General features: G+C 42.4%; 1 protein-coding gene across 2 annotated transcripts in view; it reads right to left on the bottom strand.

Moving 5' to 3' along the window:
• LOC118849751 (maestro heat-like repeat-containing protein family member 7) overlaps positions 1-19,282 on the bottom strand; it is a 42,092-nt gene that overhangs the window by 16,199 nt on the left and 6,611 nt on the right. The window contains exons 3-13 of one of the 2 annotated variants that reach the window (XM_036758715.1): positions 17,864-17,996; positions 16,592-16,681; positions 14,048-15,016; positions 13,450-13,550; positions 11,825-11,974; positions 11,141-11,295; positions 10,023-10,158; positions 9,015-9,208; positions 5,541-5,678; positions 5,192-5,402; positions 4,581-4,721 (exon numbers count right to left, since the gene is read on the bottom strand). In XM_036758715.1, coding sequence (XP_036614610.1) covers positions 4,581-4,721; positions 5,192-5,402; positions 5,541-5,678; positions 9,015-9,208; positions 10,023-10,158; positions 11,141-11,295; positions 11,825-11,974; positions 13,450-13,550; positions 14,048-14,480 — 1,659 coding nt within the window. In that variant the 5' untranslated portion in view covers positions 14,481-15,016; positions 16,592-16,681; positions 17,864-17,996. The remainder of the gene's footprint in view (positions 1-4,580; positions 4,722-5,191; positions 5,403-5,540; positions 5,679-9,014; positions 9,209-10,022; positions 10,159-11,140; positions 11,296-11,824; positions 11,975-13,449; positions 13,551-14,047; positions 15,017-16,591; positions 16,682-17,863; positions 17,997-19,282) is intronic. The other variant, XM_036758716.1, reaches the window with a different exon arrangement.

Raw genomic sequence — 19,282 nt, 5'->3', positions numbered from 1 at the left:
GGGCAGTAGTAGTTTTAGGTACAATTGGGAGGCGTTGAATAAAATAAGGGGGTGGTGGAAGCATAGGGAAAGAAGAGAAGGAAATTTTGAAAAACTATTTATACATGTTTCATCTGTTCTGTAAGAGTTACACACAAAATGCAAGTTATAATTGATCAGTGGTCAAGCCCATTGACAGGTCTTAACAAGCAAGTGTTGGCAGGCAAGCATGTCATGCATTATCAGGAAGTCCAGCATGCATGGGCAGGAATATGTGCATGTAATGACTTGTTTTCAATATGATACCATGTGGTTACATTACACAATACTGTGTCATCAAAACTACAATTCAGGAAAAAACGCACAAATTTATAAATTATTAAATTTAAGATGCGTCATTTTTTAAAAGATATTTTATATTTTTTGAAATGATGCAAATTTCAAAAAAATCATTAAAGAAAGTAGATTTCTGGGGGGTACTGAGTAATTTTTTTAAAGGGGGTGATAGGTCAAATAAATTTAAGAACCTCTGGTCTAGAAGAAAAGAAGCAAAAGCAATAACATTAACAGAAAATGCGACCTCCATACAAACCAAATAGATTAATTTAAAGATAGTATGATTAGAGACAATTCAAAGTCTCTCAAAAGAACACATTGTATAAAAACCCAAATATTATAATGCAATACAAAAATTTAAAAACTGCCCAGGACTTCTGAACATAGAAAACAAAGCACCAATTGAAAAAACCCACAAATTGCCTCCAGAAAAAAAAAAAAAACCTGTATGCTGGAAATTCCAAGACAGATAGTAATTAAATTTAACAATTCCAATGACAAACAATAAATTCTGCAAGTGACCAGGACAAATACTTTCAAATATAAAGAAAAAGAAATTCAAATTACACAAGATTATTATGCATCCACCAGAAACTACAGGAGGGAATGGACTAATGTTTTCCAAGGAGCAAAGGAACTCAATCTACAACTCAAGATTTTCTATCCTTTAAATCTGAACTTCAGCATCCATGAAAAAAGATGGACCTCAAATCTAGCAAATTGTTAAAGATGACCAGAAAAATAGCAATAATCAATGTTAGATGGATTTGGGGAAGTTAGGCCCACTAATACTTTAGTGAATCAGTACAACTATACTAGAGAGCAATTTGGAATTACGTAAATAAAAGTGATGAAAATGTCCACACTCTTTGACTCAGAGATGCTAATACTATGATCATCTCTCAAGAAAGCCTGGGATAAGAAAAAAGTCCCCCTATACACCAAAATATTTACAACATTTTTTTGTGATAGCAAAGAATTAGAAATAAAGTAGATGCCCATTGATTTGCGAATAGGTGAAGAAATGTGGCATATGCACTTAATGAATATTTCTGTGATGTAATAAATGAAAACTGTGATGAATACAGAGAGGAATGGAAAGATCTACGTGAATTGATACAGAGTGAAGTAAGCAGAGCCAAGAAAACAATATACACAATTACTACAATAATGAATATGGACAGAATAATCAGATACTCCAAAAAATCTAAATATTGCCAAATTCTAAAGAATAAGCATGGCTCAAAAGAACAGCTATGAGAAGACACTTCCACCCCTCTACTTTGCAGAGTCACCAGTGTTGTATGTTGCACATATTTTCAGATTTTTTTGATACATTAATTATGCTGACTTTTCCCTCTTTTTGTCTTTTAAAAATACTATTTGTTAAATGAAAGGGCTCTGTGGGAGAGAAAAAGAGAGAGACACTGGGGGAAACTACAATGATGTTTTAAAAAAAGATATAAAAACATTTTTAAAAATAAGAATGTTATTATTGGGTATTTTCTCCCATTGAGTTGAGATTTCATCTCTCTTCTAGTCCCCTGACTCTTGTGCATTCTATTGTCCAAACTAATCTGTATGACTTCCCCAATAACTATCATACTGCTTCTTTTGATAATAAATATTTTTGCTCTCTCTTTGTGCTTATCCTATCTGTAATAAGTATATGGTGGGAGGAGAAGTTAAACCAGTCAAGAGAAAATTAGCCTCTAAGTCTAGGGTGGAATTACTTCCCCAGCCCTTTAGTGACCAAAGTGGCTTTTAAGCCTGAACCTCCAATAAGAATCATACTTCTAGACTGCAAACATCTTATATGGGAAAGAGGGATATAATTCCAATCCCTATATTTCTCTTGAAGGTAAGAGAGTGAGGGAGTGATCACCCTGCCACAGCTATCTTCTTAATACCCACAAAGATGGAATGCTAGTCTCCCCTGGCTATGGAGTGGGGCATTCCAGATCCATCTGTCATTTCTTGTTGTACATGGGCTACCTTGTCGTTTGTCACATAGTCTACAACTGTTACACATACATCATTGATGAGGGGTCGGAGTTGGTTGGAGATACTGCAAAAGGCCCTCTGGATTACAATCCCTTGTGCATGACAAATGATGTTGCGTAGGCCCTTCACTGCCTGAACTGCCACCAACTCCTCCTCTTTCAAGAAGCTCTGAATGACTGGAAGTAGAGATGCAAGTGTCCCTTCCTGGAAGGAAGAGCACAGAGATTATTAATTGCTAAGAGAATGGGCTTCACTAAGAGCAGCAGTAGAGACCGTAAAGAAGAAGATTCTGAATGAACTATTAGAAGTTCAAGATCAACTAGATGCTGGAGAGATTGATAGACTACAAGAGTTCAACAGTTTAGCAACTTATTAATACAGCCAGTCCTCAAAATTCCTGGATTTAACTTTCACAATTTCAAGAATTTGCATGATTTTATTAGTAACTTCATTTTCACTTCCCTGTTGCCAACCATTAGCCCTATGTGCAGTAAAGGGGGACAAAAAAGAGAGGTATGATACGTTCAAGTTTGTGGAATGGCTGGTATCCATCCTACTAGGCACTTCACTGGTCTTGTTTACCCTACCCTTGTAGAGCAAAGAGCTCCCGTGCATTTGTTGTATATTTTCATTGTTTGCCTTTAAAATTCATTTTGTGTTGCAAGTATGCCCCCAAAACATAGTGTGAGTCCTTTGGGCTCTAAGGTGATCTCAAGACCTCACCAGTCTCAGCATCTTCCAACAGTAGTGACTAAAGTCCCAGCAACTTCTCCCTTGATTTTCAGAAGGCAGCCAAGGTAGAGAGGTTTACAGAAGTATAGTATATAGTACATTGCCATCTGAGACAGTGGAAGGCAAGATTCAGGCTCAAAAAAAAAGGTTTAATTTTAAGAATTTTATTTGCTGTACAGCAGGTATGGTAATAGGGGCTGCTAACTGGTGCAGTAGATAAAGCACCAGGCCTGGAATCAGGAGGACCCAAGTTCAAATGTGGCCCCAGACACTTACTAACTGTGTAACCCTGGTGGACAAGTCACTTAACCCTGTTTGCCTCAGTTCCTCATCTGTAAAATGAGCTGGAGAAGGAAATGGCAAACCACTCCAGTATCTTTGCCAAGAAAACCCCAAATGGGGTCAAGAGTCAGACACAACTGAAATGATACAACAATAAAAACATTTATATTACTGTAGATCTCATGTATTATAAAAAGCGAATAATATCTGAAATTCAATTTTTTTATTGAAATGTTAGCACGAAATGCCACAGAATTCTAGGGAACTATTAACAAGAAAAAATGTTTTGCATGTTTTATTTTGTGTATTTCATTTTATGGGTTATTTCATGGCTACTGTGTTAGATCAGAATTCATGTTTTATTATAAAGAACTGTATACAGAAAATTATATTTTCAGCAATCTATAACAAAAGATTATAGTTTTTGTTGGTTATGAGACCAAATCTCCCCTTTCCCATAGGTTCAATGTTATCAACATTTGCATTTTTTACTTTTGTGCCATTTTCTAGGAACCTTATCCATGGAAAAGTTGAGGACTGAATGTATAAGATGAAGAATGGAAGATGTATAGTACAAGGAACCTGGGAATTCAGAGCCTGAGAGGTTGAGAGTCATAGAAGGAGAGAAATGAGCCCTTTAAGACTAGGAATTAATTTATAGTCATAGAATCATATAACATTAGGCCTGGAAGGGATCTTAAGAGTTTCTCAACACCAATCCCCTTATTTTATGGATAATGCAACTGAAATGATCGTAAGATCATAAGAAACAACCTTAGAGTTCATCTATTATTCTCTCATTTACAGGAGGGGAAACGGAGGGCCAAAGAGTAGAAATGACTTACCCAAGGTCATTTGGGTAGTGTCAGAGCCAAGATTTGGACCCAAGTCTCCTGAATTCAAATCTAGTGTTTTTTCCTACAATATCCTGCTGTCTACAATTCATACAACTAGTTAATGGAAGAACTGGAGTCAGAACTCAGGCCTATTAATTGCCTTTTCCATTAGATTCCAACTTCTAGAGACTGAGTTACTCTTTATCTAGTAGTGAAGTAGCAGAGTTTCCCAAACCCTAATCTAGACTCTTTTACTAAGTCATTGGGAATCATACCCACATACGCCACTGACTCTTCCCAGTTGTAGCTCTGTTCACACTCCATACCTAGAAGCTTTTCCAGCTGGGAAGTCTCCTTGAAATGAATCCCCTTTGCTCCCACCCCCAACCCCATCCCATCCTCTCTTCTCACCTGCCCTGGGTGCAGTGCCAGGTTACTTATTCCCCGGAGTCCAATTTCTTTCATGATGGGATTGGGTTCACGGATCCATTTAATTAGATGACTCAGAAAGTTTTCCCCCAAGGTCTGGGCCACTGATCGGTGCCAGAGGAGCTGTGAAAAAAAAAAAGTGGGGATGGGAGTGGGGTGGAGGAGAAAATAATTATAAAGTACAACCGTGTCTCTGGCTCAGTACTCAGACTGCAGTTGTATGTCCCTTGCCCCTGCCTCCTCAAGCCATCCTCCTGAAGTTCAGGAGAAGGGAACCCCCATGTAGATATTCTAATTCCCTTTTCCCTTCCCTCCTCCTGCAATCAAGAAACAAGAAATCTAAGTCGACTAGGGTCCAAGACTAAGGGTCTGTACAGAGAAATGGACAAAAGAAATAAATGGACAAGGAACAGCTTGAGAAAATGGAACCAAAATGATTAGATGAGAACATGCACAGTCCCAGTTTAGGAACAGGCCAGGGAGCAAGGTAACGGTAGAGCCCATGTATGGATCGGTCCCAGATTCTGGGACTAATGTTTCCCCCACAAAAGACCAGGGTGTCCCTCCCTCCTCTCCTCCACCCTGCCTTTTACCTGAACAAACAAAGCCCTAGCCATGACCTTCTGCCTGTCGTCCACACTGTACAGGAGTGGCTTGACTTCCCTCATGATTCGATGTAGAATATTGGAGTCACAGTTCCTCACTAAGCCACTGGGATGGGACATAGGAGTCCAAGGGTTGCTGGGGGTGGGGAGGGAAGGGAGGCAGGACATCCTGGAAGGTGGCTGGGAAATAGAACAAGGACTGGAAAATGGGAGGGGTGGTGAGTTGAGAGATCAAGACCCTGGGAATCCAGGGAGAGGAGAATCAAGAATGGCTGGGGTTACCATAGCAGAGAGGAGTGAGCGGGGAGGGAGTCAACCAGGATGGTGTTAAAGGTACCTTGTTAATTCGATGACTCCCATGTAGTAATACTTCGGGCTGGAGAGCAGATCCCAGCCACGGTATTGGTCAGCATAGGATACAACCCTATAATACTCAGCAGCTATCAACATGGTCTTGACAGCCTCCAGTGCACAACTGTAAGCCCAGGATGGATCGGTGAAGAATAAAGGAAGAAGGGATGTGGAATGACCATCTGTACCCCATCCTGTGAACTTTGAGAGACAACTTCAGAATCTCTAGGTATCTGTTATGAGTTCCTTCTTTCCCTCTACTCCACATCAGTCCCCATTCTCTCCTTTGAGAAGTAACCCTTCTTGTTGAGGCCAGCTTCTCTAATTGTGACTTTTGTACCATCTTTTCTAGGTGTTAACTCCTTTGAACATTCTATCTCTCTTATTCAATCTCCCTTTATACATCTGTATTGTCTGTTTTATTACTATGAAACTTTTTATTACACATATAAGAATATGTTTGCTCCTTAGAATTTTTATAACTAAAAATGGCATTCTTCCTCTGGGAATATAAATTAACTACTATTGCTTGCTAGACAATATATACATACCTTCACACATTTGTATGTAGCTGTGTTAATAATTGAGGCCTTTTTTCTTCGTTTGTATTGCTTTGGTTGTAAATTGAACTTTTATTTTCCCCAATTCCTATAGAATCTGAATTGGCATTTATATGTAGGATCCCAAAGGAGAAGCTCATTTGGGAAAACAATGAGAGGTCATCATGCCCCTAATAATGGCTATAATAGATCTCTGGGAATATTCTGGCCCTGTTTATATAGTTTTAATTAATAGAAATAATAGCTAGTATTTGTATGGCACCTACTATCTAGGCACTATCCTATGAACTTTACAAATATTATCTCATTTTATCCCCACAACAACCATGGGCAATAGTTACTGTTATTATCTCCATTTTACAGTTGAAGAAACTGAGGCAGAGGTTAAGTGACTTGCCCAAGGTCACACATGTAGTATCTGAGGCTGAATTTGAACTCATCTTCCTGACTTTCTGCTTCTCCTTTTGTTTTTATTCCTAAAAAGCTCAGAAAGCTCTTCTAATCTCCCTACCTATAATTTCAAGATAGTTGCCCCCTTGGGCCCAAATGATCTTACAGTGCCTGGGATCATAGGGATAGGAACAAGGATTAGATTTGTGATTTCACTGGTTTAGGGAGCTTCTAGTGAGGTACCTCCTTTGCCAGTGTAGGTTGGCCTTTTCTCTGCCACTTACCATCTTAGAGAATTACCTGGCATATAGAGGGGTTAAGTAACTTGCCCAGGTTCAACACAGCCAGCATATGTCAATTAGAATTGAACTCAAATCTTCCCAGTTCTGAGACCAGCTCTCTATCCAACACACATCCCCCTTGATTGCACAACTGCTACCCTTCATGCCCCTCAACCAGTTATAATGCTCAAAGATCTCAAAGCATAGATCTGTAAGCAAAGTCAAGAGATTTCTCCTTGTTCCCCCACCAGCTGCCAGCCTGGAATGCCCTCGAAAACAAGGGAGCATCCTCAGCACATGTCATGGATAGGACTTTTCCTAAACAAAATGGGAAAGCTGAGAAGCTGCTTCAGAAGCTGCCACATTATCCCTGAAGGCAGACTTGGTGAGTCATAACTCCCTTCCATCTGTAGTTCTCCCCCACTTTAAAAGTCATCAAATCTAACTGCCTCATTTTACAGAGGAGGGAACAGGGCCCTAGAGTGGCTAAAAAACCCTCCCAAGAGGCCATACAGATCTCTACTGCTCCTTCTGACCTCTTCCTAGCTGCTGCTTCCAGCCAAGCCCTTTATAGCCCTGCTCTGAGATACCATTCACCCAGTATCAGAACCACAGAAAATTCCACCTCCAGAGGACTATGGATAGAGATCAGCTAGAATGATCCCCTTGTTTTACACATGAAAACACTGAGACCCAGGGAGGTTATAACTTGCCCACTGTTAATAGCACAATTTTGTAAATGAACCAGCACCAATTGTAAATTCTGGAGGGGAGGGGCTTATTAAGAGAACTACATCAGCCATCAACACAGTCATTATAATCTAAGTGTGTGTAACCACAATGCTACTTGCCACTACTATGGCTATGTAAGGCCAATAACATCAGCTTATAGGAGAGCTGCTAGCACAGATTCTTTGATCTGCTTTTCTAAGCAACTTTAAGAGGTTAACAATCTTACTTTAATTAAACATACATATATCATTCACTTAATTCAGAAGGAAAAGTCAGTACCCTGAACTTCAGAGAAAACACAAACAGAAATTACAAGCAGAAATTATATAAACAGAACAAAATAACACAAATCAACCGACAGGCTTCTAGCCATCTGACCAAGACGTAACATACATAGTTGCCAGAGACAGAAGCATCGACATCCGGGTTTTTCAAAGCCAGGGGGCTCCTTAATGGCTACCCAGAGTCTCGTCTGGTCAAATCACATGACACTCTTCCAGTAAGTGAGCCCTAAGAAAAATGCTAACCTCATATATATACTTCTTCAGGGTCAGAGGCTGTCACAATCACATGATTCATACCCATGTGACCTAGGCCTTCCCATGACTTAAGCAGGTCACCAAAGACTCCCGTTTCAATCAAAGACTCTTGATTGAAACAAAGGCAAGACTAAAGGCACTTCATTGCCTTAGTGCTGAGAAGCACTCCAAAACAAAAGACAACAAAAAGTCCCACTTTACTTGCCATTACAGTGTGTCAGAGTTTGTATGTGCTGGCTGGGGAGGAGAACACATGGCAGATAACGAGAATAAATTTGTGAATCTGTGGCAGGATGCAAGAGAATTCTTATGACCACATGTGAGTGTGAAGAGCTGTCAGATGTAGTCATGTAGAGGGTCTTGGCATAGGTACAGCATGCCTGTGCATGAGACTGTGGGGAAAGGAGAATCTGAAAATGTCTTTGTGGTAGAGTATGTGAAGAAAGAGAAAGGGAACAAGTATTTATTAAACTGCTACTAGGTTCCAGACTCTATGCTAAGAGCTTTACAAATATGATCTCATTTGCTCCTCACAACAATCCTGGGGAGTAGGTGCTACTATTATCCCAGTTTTATAATTGGGAAAACTCAGATAGAGGTTAAGTGACCTGTGACAGTATCACATAGCTAGTAAGTCTCCAAGGCTGGATTTCAATTCAGGTCTTCTTGATTCGAGGTATTTTAGATAGATAGATAGATAGATAGATAGATAGATAGATATAGAGATAGATAGAGATAGAGATATATCTACCACACCACCTAGTTGCCTCAAAGGCTCACACAAGTGTGTTCAAATGTCTGAATACCTCAGCTGTAAAGAATATCAGTCTATAGACCCCACTATCTTATTTCCCTCTTAGACTGTGACCCCCTTGAGAAGACCCTATTTTCTTCCTCTGGATCTTGAGTAACTAACATTATCAGACTTTCTCCTCCCTTACCCCAGAGGCAGGCCTACCTGACAGGGTCGAAGACCTTGCTCCTGATGCCTGGGATGCCCTCTTTACGGTATACCACCATGTTCTGAGGGACATTTTGTTCAATGACCCAATATACATGATTTAGTACAGCCAGCAGCAGCCGGGGGTAGAGCTCCAGCACAGCCAACTTGCACACTGTCCCTGACAGCATCTCGCACAGGGCACAGGCCACCTGGGGTGAGACAATTATAGCTAGGATGAATGGGGTTGAGTAGAAGGGGAGGCTCAAGGAGGACAGGAAAGCAGTTAGCCAAGCTTGTGCTCAGCTAGAAAACTCTTCATGATTCTCTTCCATTTGAAAGCAGAGATTCCCTTTTCTTCCCACTATTTCGCCCATCAACAAAGTATAGCCCTCATCCTAACTCAGCTTAGGGATGAAGAACCAGACCAAATGGCCCACCACCTATTTTTTTAAGGAAAAGAGGATGAAACATATTCATCCTGCTTTTGCTTCTACCTCCTGGCCTAAAATGTGATTTGCCCAAAGTGGGTGGGGGAATGACTTTTAGCAAGGTTTCCTTAGATCCATTTCCTAGCCACCATCATCTGTCTCCCCGTGTCTCCCCAACTCTGATTATACCTTAGATAGTCTTGGGGTCAGGAAATCTAAATATGAGTAACCTGCTCTGCAACTAAATTGCTTTGTGAGTTTGGACCCATTACCTGTCTTCTCTGGCCTCAATGTGCCCATCTATAAAATGGGAATGATTATATTTTATGGGGACATTCTGAGGAGACAATGAAGATGTTTGTAAAACGTTAAAAGCACCGGAAGTGGGTTGTGTTCATAAGAGGACTATTACCTCTTCAGGTTTTAGCTGATAGGATTCTAAGACTCATTATCACTTTCTTTGGGTTTCCCCTCTTTCCTGACTGCTGGCTGCTATTCCTAGTTCTGCTTCCTTCTCCTGATACATGTAGACCAGCTTCCCAGAAGGATGATCTCCCACCCTCATTATGCCTTAGCCTTCATCCCTTCAACTAACCGCCACAGGACGAAACGACATCTCCTTGTAACCCTGCTTAGGGTGCCACTCTTCCAAGATAGATATGAGCAACTGCAGGACATTGATTGTGGTCTTCCTCCGGGTGCCAAACACTCGCCATAGTTCCATGTTGATTCTGCAGGATCCAGTGATGCACAAGTTGTGCAACCTGGCGGCTATGTTCCCTGATCTGGCCCCAGACCCATAAGGAGGAACCATGATGAGAGGAGGGAACAGAAAAGGGGCCCTGATTTTCGGAGAAAATGGTCAAGGGACTAGAGAAGAAAGAGAGACAAACCCAAGGGAACGTTGTATAGAGAGAGAAACAATGAAATTTTGTGGTCTGGGACTACAGACTTTGAATTAGCATCAGACAAAGGTAATCAAAAGAATAGATTTAATCTTCATCTGGGGTAGTCTAACTGGCCTTATTGGTTAATGTTAGGTACAATGGTTTGGTTATGTGCTATTAGCTTGCCATTCACTCCTATGCTGTATTCTGGCCAGCACCATCCCCTCCCTACATACAGTATAAAAATCACATAGCATAGTTAAAAGTCTACTGAGCCTAGAATCAAGAAATCTAGGATCCTGCCTCTGGCATTCACTGCGTGACTGTGGTAAATCACCCAACCTCAGATATCTCATCTACAAAAAGGGATAACACTAGCACTATCTACCTCAAAAGAAATCAATTCATAAACCTTAAAATACAACATAAATGAAAATTATTATTTTAAAAGAAAGGGACAGAAAGTACAGAGATAGGTCACAAGTCTGGGGGATAAGAGGTTAGGAGGACCGCTGTATCTGCCTGCTATGGGAAGAGAGGAACTGGTTTTGGGCAAAAGGAATAGAAATCTTTATGCTGAGGAAAAGGTAGAATAAAGAGCTCCCTGCAGGCAAGGACTGTTGTTTTTTTGTCTTCACCTAGCACAGCGCCTCATATAAAACATACACACAGTAAGTGTTCATTGAATTGATGGATATACTTGACCTTGGCAAGTCACTTAAACCCTCTAAGCCTTAGTCTTAAAATGAGGGGGTTAGATTAAATCACCTCCAAGGTCCTATGATATCTATTGTAGTTAGGGTTGGGGGTGTTGAAGAATAGTTACCCTTCCCAAGGAAGTGGGCGCTTCAGCAGTAGGGTCATTACACTGTGGGTGTTGTTGCCTACTAATGCACACATGGCCTGCAGTGTCTCCCTCCTTGTAGCTGGTTCCAGTTGGAATTTGAGTCTATCATAGATGCCATTGACAATTTGATCGATCTGGAAAGTGAAAAACGGAGGCAGAAAAACCTAATCATCCCCTCCCTCCCAATCTAGAACCTCTCTTCCATCCTCCCCTTCCCATTTCAATCTAGATCCCTTGAGGGGCTCTCCCAGAGTGATTTTAAGCTTCCAAGACCACCCTGGAACCTCTCTAGAATCAAGTCTGACATCCAGAGCCTATAATAACCCCATGCCCTTCCAGCTTCCCAGGGTAACCTACTACCAACTAGTAAGGCAGATGACAAGCATCCTAGTAGCTGTCTCCACTATAACTTCTGCTCTTTTTGACTAAACAATTAGCATGTGGAGCCTGCTTTAGAATCACAGAATACTAGAGCAGAATGGGATCTTAGGAGTTCATACCAACTCTTTCATTTCAGAAATTAGTAAACTGAAGCCCAGAGAGAAGGGACTTGGGGAGGGGTTTGGGATGAGGGGAAAACAGGGAAGAAATTAAGCGCCTAGTCAAGTGCTATAGTGAATAGTTGGTCACTCAAACTCAACAATTACCAGTTTTCAACACTACCTTCAATACATCTTTCCCTCTCTCCTCCATGATAGAGCTCATGAGCTGCCCTGAAGCTAGAGAGATCTTGGCTCGGCTGTCCATTAAGCCCTCCATGGCAGTCAGTACCAGGCTGGTGAGTTGCTTTGGGGTGAAGTATTCTGCAAAAGCCTGTAATGGAGTGGACAAAGACTGGAAGTGCTCAGATGATCCAAGGAGACTTGTCTTGTGCCCCTTATCTTGGGTGTGTGGGGGGGGGGATTGGAAAAGGGGCTCCCATTAGGACTCTATAGGGCTCAGATTTGCCCATCTAAACTTTCCCTAGGTAGGTCTACTCCCAAAGCAGGGCTGCCCACCCACACCTCAGGATGGAATCCTGCCAGAAGGGAACAAGGGCTTTGGAAAGAGAGAAAAGAAGTGGCAGGAAACAGCAGCTAGGTATTAGGGGCTAAGGAGAAGAGTAAATGAGACAGAGCTGATGAAAGTAAACTGGGGGATCAATTCTTAATTTTGTTTATTTATTTAAATATTTTTTGTTGCTGATGGTCACCATTTTTAAACTAAAATAAAAATTACAGGGCAGGATGGGAGGAGGGTGTTGTAGGACAAGGAGAAAGAAAAAAGAGCCTAGATTTATAATCAGAAGACCTGTGTGACTTTGGACCAGTCTCTACCAGTCTGGGCATCAATTTCCTCAGCATAAAATGGGTAGATTAGGAGTAGATGATCTCTAAAGAGGTCCCCTCCAACTCTAAAATCCATGAGGCTGACACTACAGCAGAGGGCTGGGAGAGGTAAGGTATAGCTAAGAACTACAGTAATGTTGCAAACTCCATAAAGGAAGGGAAGGAACTTGTACAGTTCTCTGGGTGGAACCAGCACTGTCCATTATCAGGTACTTAATAAGGATATCTGGAGAGTGAAGAGGAGGTGGAGGAGGAGGAGGAGGAGAAGGAGGAAATGGGAAGCCATGACATGGAACCAGAGGGGCAACATGGCAGAGTGGATATGGGGCTGGCCTTAGAACCAGCACTTCATAGCTATATGACCATGGGCAAGTCATTAACCTCTTGGTGCCTGAAGTAACTCTCTTAGAATATAAATTATAGAGGATTTTTCAAGATGCACCAATAGAGAAAGTTCCCATATCAGGAGCTCCCCATGTCTAAATCACAAGTCCAATCTAAAACAATTAAAGTTGAGTGAGGTGGCAATGCAGAAACTCCTGTGTCTGTGACCTCAGTCATTTGGTTACAGCATCCCTAAAGGTTAAAACTGGATTTGGAAGCCTGGTATTCATTGGAGCATCACTGGATTGAGAGCCACAAGGGACATTAGAAATTATCTAACCCCTTCATTTTCAAAACAAGAAAAGGGGTTCAGAAAAATGAAGCAATTTGCCCAGGACTCTAACTCAGGCCCAGTGCTCCAGCTATTTCAATACCCTGTCTCCTCATTTCACAGCCACAAATGGAGAGCCAGAGGTACTGAAAGAGGCAGACCCATTCAGGGGAGTCTACAGGATCATGACATTAGGGATACAGTTGAGTCCTTGCTTTAGGTTTTAGGTTTCTTCCCACCTCCCCTCTGGAGGGCAGAGTCTGTGTGGGGGAAGAAGGAGGGATTACCTGGCCCTGCTGGCTTACCTTGGCAATCTCAGCAGTGTCATTATGGAACACACAGGCACTGTAGACACCTTCTTTCTTGGGAAGTTCTTCCCATATCCCTTTCTTTTCCTGATCCAACTCTAGAAAACAGATTCCACCTTCCCACTCCTCCAACTCCTAGAGGACCCCTTCCTTCCCACCAAATACTATAGGAATTTTCCAGATGTATCCCACCCCCAACCTCCTAAGCACACTAACTCTACTGAGCTATCCTAGACAAATCAGGCTGGGACCATAGGGACCACAGACCAGAGATTTAGATAAGTAGCAATGTGGGTTAAGATCATAAGAACTCCCAGGGGAGGCATCAAAGTTAGGTATCTTGATGGCAGAGTTCAAGGGTAGAAAATGATGGGGCTAGAAAATAAGAGTATGGCTAAGGAACGGATAAGGCAAGGTTCTAGACCATGCATTTCCAAAGGAGGGATCTGATGTCCAAAAAGATGGCTGCAGGTCATGGGAATGCGCCTGGATCCCACTTGGAAAGGAACCTTGACTCTTGGGTGAGGAACAAGGAGAATAGCTGAGTTTGAGGAAAGGGAATGGAAAAAGGGACAGAACATTTGGCTTTCCATACTCTTCTTGAGCAGCATGATGCAGTAGAGACTGTAAACAGCCTGTGAGGCCAGGAAGCTGATGTTGTCCACATGGTCCTGACAAAGTATGGCCAAAAACCTCACCAGTTGCCCGAGCTGGAGAAACTCAATGTCAATCTCAGGGGAGAAAGGGAAGAAGAGAGCAAAGGTTACACATGCTATTCCTTTGTACCATGCTAGCTTATAGGTGAATGTGAGGGAAGCTAGGGCAGCCCAAGGGTATGGGTCACCCTTGGAGAAAGTAAGAGTGAGGAGGGGGGTTATGGTGTTTGGTGAAGTTAATGGAGGAAGCTGGTAGGACAAAGGGAGAGTGCAGATGTCAGCTGGGCACGTGGATGGAAAAGTGCTTGATAAGAACAAAAGTTCTTTGTTCTGGGCAGAGGACATAACAGGGAGGCTGAGGAGAAAACACATAGCAGAAGAACCAGGGACAGGCGGAGCAAGGGGCAGATAAAACAGGCCTACCTGGAAAGGACTTTAGAGAAGTTTCCTAATCGATGGGAAAATGTTTTGGTTTTGGAAGTCAGGAGCCTAGATTAGGATACCAGCTCTGACTTTAATATGTATGGCCTTGGGGAAAATCACTTACAACTTCTCCCGGGATTCATTTTCTTCATCCTCAAATGGGGTAGTAATATTTGCATTCCCTTCCTTACAATGTTGTGGTAGGGTATTTTGCAAACCTTAAAACCTTTTAGAAGTGTTCTTATTGTGTAGCTTGCTGTGAGGCTGAGCTAGGTGACTATGTGTGGAGAGGAAGAGATGAATTGGATCCTTTGTCCCTTGGCTGGGTCTTGCCCCTGGCCTGCCTGCCCTGGACTGTCTCTCACAACGGCCACACTCACATAAAAATTGTGCTTCTTGACAGTGAAACTGAGGATGCGAACACCACACCACAAGGCTCGTTCCCTCTCATGGTCCTTCTGGGAATTAAGCCATGTGTCCAGAAACTGATGAGAAGAAGGAGAAGGGGAAGGAAGACCCCACTCAGCTATATCCCCAGGGAGGAAAAAGGATACCTCAGCCCCTACCTTGGCCTCTGAAAAATGGAGGGACATCATCCTATGGGGTAGAACTGACTTTACACAAAGACAGGCAGTATAACTTGAAGGGTCTTACTGGGCACAAAAGTTTCTAAAATTCCACAATAAGAGATTCAAGTACCCCTAAGAGGGGTAATACAACCTTGAGTGGGTAGCTCTTCCTGGTTCAGTGGCCAAGGTTCTTTGACAAAGTTTTGATGTATCTCCCCAGCCCCTCTCCCAGCTGTTTTGCCCCCATTACACTTGTCAGACACATAAATGGATTGAGCATATCCATTCTTGAGAGCAGAGTTTAATACGGTGACAAGGGGAAGAGAGAAATAGAAAGAGGTGAAAAGAGAGACAGAGAGAAACGGACAAAGAAAGAAAAGAGAGGATGGAGGGAGGAAGCGGCATTGAAAATATTGACGGGAGAACACAAAAGGCAAAAAGCAAAGTTGGCCAGCTTCAGAACTGTACTCAGGGTCAGCCCTGTCTGGGAGCCCACATGTCCTTGTACTTCATCATGCCTCCTAGTGAGAATCCCATTCTTTGAAACACAGTGAAGGAGAAAAATAAGTAGGTTGCAGGAGTGGAGGAAGGAAAGGAAAAGGGTCTTAGAGAGGGAGCCATTTTTCTTTGGAAACCAGTGTCCTGAAAGATTTAGTCTTATGCTAGCATGTACTACGTTTACAGGCAAGAAGGGACTTCAGAAATTGTCCAGTTTAATCCCCTCATTTTACAGACGAGGAAACAGGTTCATGGAGGTGAAGACCATTCCCCAAGGTCACAGAGGTTGCAAATTACAGAAGTGGGGTTTGAACCCATGTCCTCTAATTTTAAATGCCATTCTTTAGGGTCTATATCCCCACTCTTAAGCTTTACTGTACTCTCTTAGTGGAATCTCTGGTCCTGCTCCCTACTTCTGGTTCCTGCTAATTCAACAAATATTTATTAAATGCATACTAAATATAAGACACTATGCTAGGATACAAAGATTTAAAAAATACAGTCTCTGCCCTCAAGGAGCTTTCCATCTAATATAGCAATTTATAGCATACACACAAATAAGCATACAAGGTAGAGTGGGATGAGGGCAAAGGAAAGATAGAGGGGAAAAGGCTCTAAAGAAATCTAAAGGAGAGATTTTTTCTTCGGCTAGAAATGGCTTCATCAAAGGGGTGGCACTTGTCCAAGAGACCAGGAGAGGAGGATTTTAGCAGGCAGAAGGAGGGAAAACATCCCAGGAAGGGGGAACAGATTGCATTGATGCCCAGAGGTAGGAGAGAGCAGGGAAAAATCAGGACATAGCTAGTAGCCCATTTTGCTTGGAACATAAAGCATATGAAGAGAAACACAATGAAATTAAACTAGATATGGATATATCAATAAATGATAGATAGGAATCAGTTTGTGGAGCACCATAAGCCTGGGTGAGTTCATATGGGCAGTGGGGAGTCACTAAAAGATTAAGCAGGAAACTACGAGGGTTTTCTCACTGACCTCCAAGTAGTTCTGGACCCAGGTTGGCATTTCTGTGACCAACCCCTCCAGCATCTTCCGCAGAGCCTGCAATGTGTCCCTGAATAGATTCTAGACATGAAGGGAGGAGGAAGGTTTTTCAGGAAGGAGTCAATTGTTTTCCTCTCTCAAAACCACTAGGAATTTTTCTTTGAGAAATCCCATCTAGGTAAGTCTATGCCTACAATTTATATCCTTCTCACTTTGGTGCTGAGGGTATATTCTATGGGCAACTAGATGATGGTGCAGTGTATTAGAGTGCCAGCCCTGGACTCAGGAAGACCTGAGTTCAAATCCGGCCTCAGACACTTACTAGCTGTGTGACCCTGGGCAAGTCACTTAACCCTATTTGACTCAGTTTCCTCATCTAGAAAATGAACTGGAGAAGGAAATGGCAAACCACTCCAGTATCTTTGCCAAGAAAACTCCAAATGGGGTCATGAAGAGTTAGACATGACTAATCAACACAAAAACAGTACACTCCATGAATGTCCTCTTTGTTGAGAAGGCAGGGTGGCATAGTTGATAGCATGGTGTCAGGAAGGCCTGGATTCAGGTCCCTCCTCTAACATATACTGACTGTAAGATCCTCAGCAAGTCACTTAATCAATGGATGACCTTGGGCGAGACCTCTGCTTGCTTCAATTTTTTAGTCTGTAAAACGAGGTTAATAATAGCACCTCCCTCCCAGGGTCGTTGTGAGGATCAAAGATATAATATTTGTAAGCTCTTTACAAATCTTAAAGTACTACGCAAATGTGTGTGTGTTCGGTCACATCCAACTTTGTGTGGTTCAGTCACGTCTGACCCTTCGTGACCATGAAAGTGTCTGAGGCCAAATTGGAACTCACCAAGATCGATCTTCCTGACTCCAGGCCTGGCACTCCATCCACTGTGCCACCTAGCTGCCCCTATATAAATGCCCCTATTATCACTAATGGTTACTATTTATTAACAACAATTAACAACTAGAGTCTTGGGCCCTTCATTCTATCGGAGGGTCTTGTTCCAGAGTTTAACACTGGCAGAAAGTTTGTACTCTTCAATTCGTAATTTCCTTTCACATCTGTCCAACTATTGTCTAACTTGAGATTCTAAGCCTGAAGAAGGAGCACCCATATCTGTTTGTCCCCCTTTATCATGTCTAGGGTGACACTGACAGGGGCCTCCAAACATTATTATTTTCTCATGATAGCTGCAGTGGAATCTGTCTCTATCCCTCACAACAAAGCTACTCAAGATATAGTCCATTACCGCGATGGCCTGGGATTCCTTGGGAGACATATCTGTCTGCATGACCTCTAAGGGAGGCAGGCTGATAATGTTTTTAAAACAAGCTCTGAGCAGTTCCTTCCTCTCTTCTGGTTGCAAAGCAGGTTTCAGCTTCCTAAAGAGGGAGAGAAAGATACATTGACAGAGAGAGGGATTGGGGACAAGGGATAGATGGGGAATGAGCCAGACAAAAAGGAATGAGGAGAGGGGAGGGGAGGTGGAGAAGAGAGAGAGGAGGACAGAGAAGAGAAGAGGAGAAAAGAAGGGAAGAGAAGAGGAGGAAAGGGACAACGAAGCAACATATTAAGAGAGGGGAAGAGAAAAGAAGAAATGGGCAAAGGGAGAGGTTGGGAACAGATAAGGAGAAAATACTACAGAATAGGGGTCCCTAACCAATGGTGACAAGACATATTTTCTGCTGCCTTGAGATTACTGCTAGGGGAAGGAACAAAGGTATATCTCTGACAACATTTCCTTGCAAGTTTTCTTTAAGAACAGTTTTCTTCACCAGCGGACCACCAGGTGATGATTTTTTTAAAACCATAGTAACCCATGAAAAAGATAAAAACACAAAATGGACTTCAGGTCTGTTCGTCCTCCTTCCCCTTCCACAATGAAAGAAAACCAAGCAGGGATTACTGAGTTCTCTGAGAAGTGATTAGACTGCCTACAAACCACAATCAATAGAGCTGTGACTAACCATTTTGGCCCCCAGGGCAAGAACCACAAAATCCACCCTCAAACCAGCTTTTCAAGACATTCATTTAGGGGAATGCGGAAAGCATTCCAGAGAGGAATTCACCTGGGGGACGGCCACCACCCGGTATTTTGATGTATAATCTTGGTAACTAGGTGCTCCAGAGGCAGCTTAATAGAATAGATAGAGGGCTAGCCTTGGTTCTTAGTCATCACTTTTGATACATACTAGCTGGATGACCTGGACAAGTAACTTCTCAAGCATCTCAGATACAGATTCCAATATTAGCACCACCTCTCTCTCTCTCTCTCTCTCTCTCTCTCTCTCTCTCACACACACACACACACACACACACACACACACACACACACACACACACCTCTCTCAAGCCAGAAAATAACTAGATGTTAAATTGTCTCCTCACTACTGAAAAAGCGCAGGCACTTCACTCTCCTCCAAATTGTAATACAGGGAAAATTAGGAACCCCTGAGAAACCCCTAGCTACTGACAAGCACCTCCAGAAAGAATGGACTCATATCTTTGGCATTTAGGAAACCCCCTGGGACTCCATGACTCCACCAAGGAATGTCAATAGATAGGACCATCCCACTGAAGGATAACCTGGCAGACCCTTTCTAGCAGATACCCCTGGGACTCCATGACTCCACCAAGGAATGTCAATAGATAGGACCATCCCACTGAA

Source organism: Trichosurus vulpecula, chromosome 5, assembly GCF_011100635.1.
Source record: "Trichosurus vulpecula isolate mTriVul1 chromosome 5, mTriVul1.pri, whole genome shotgun sequence".
Lineage (NCBI taxonomy): Eukaryota > Metazoa > Chordata > Mammalia > Diprotodontia > Phalangeridae > Trichosurus > Trichosurus vulpecula.
This window is presented reverse-complemented; position numbering and strand designations above follow the sequence as displayed.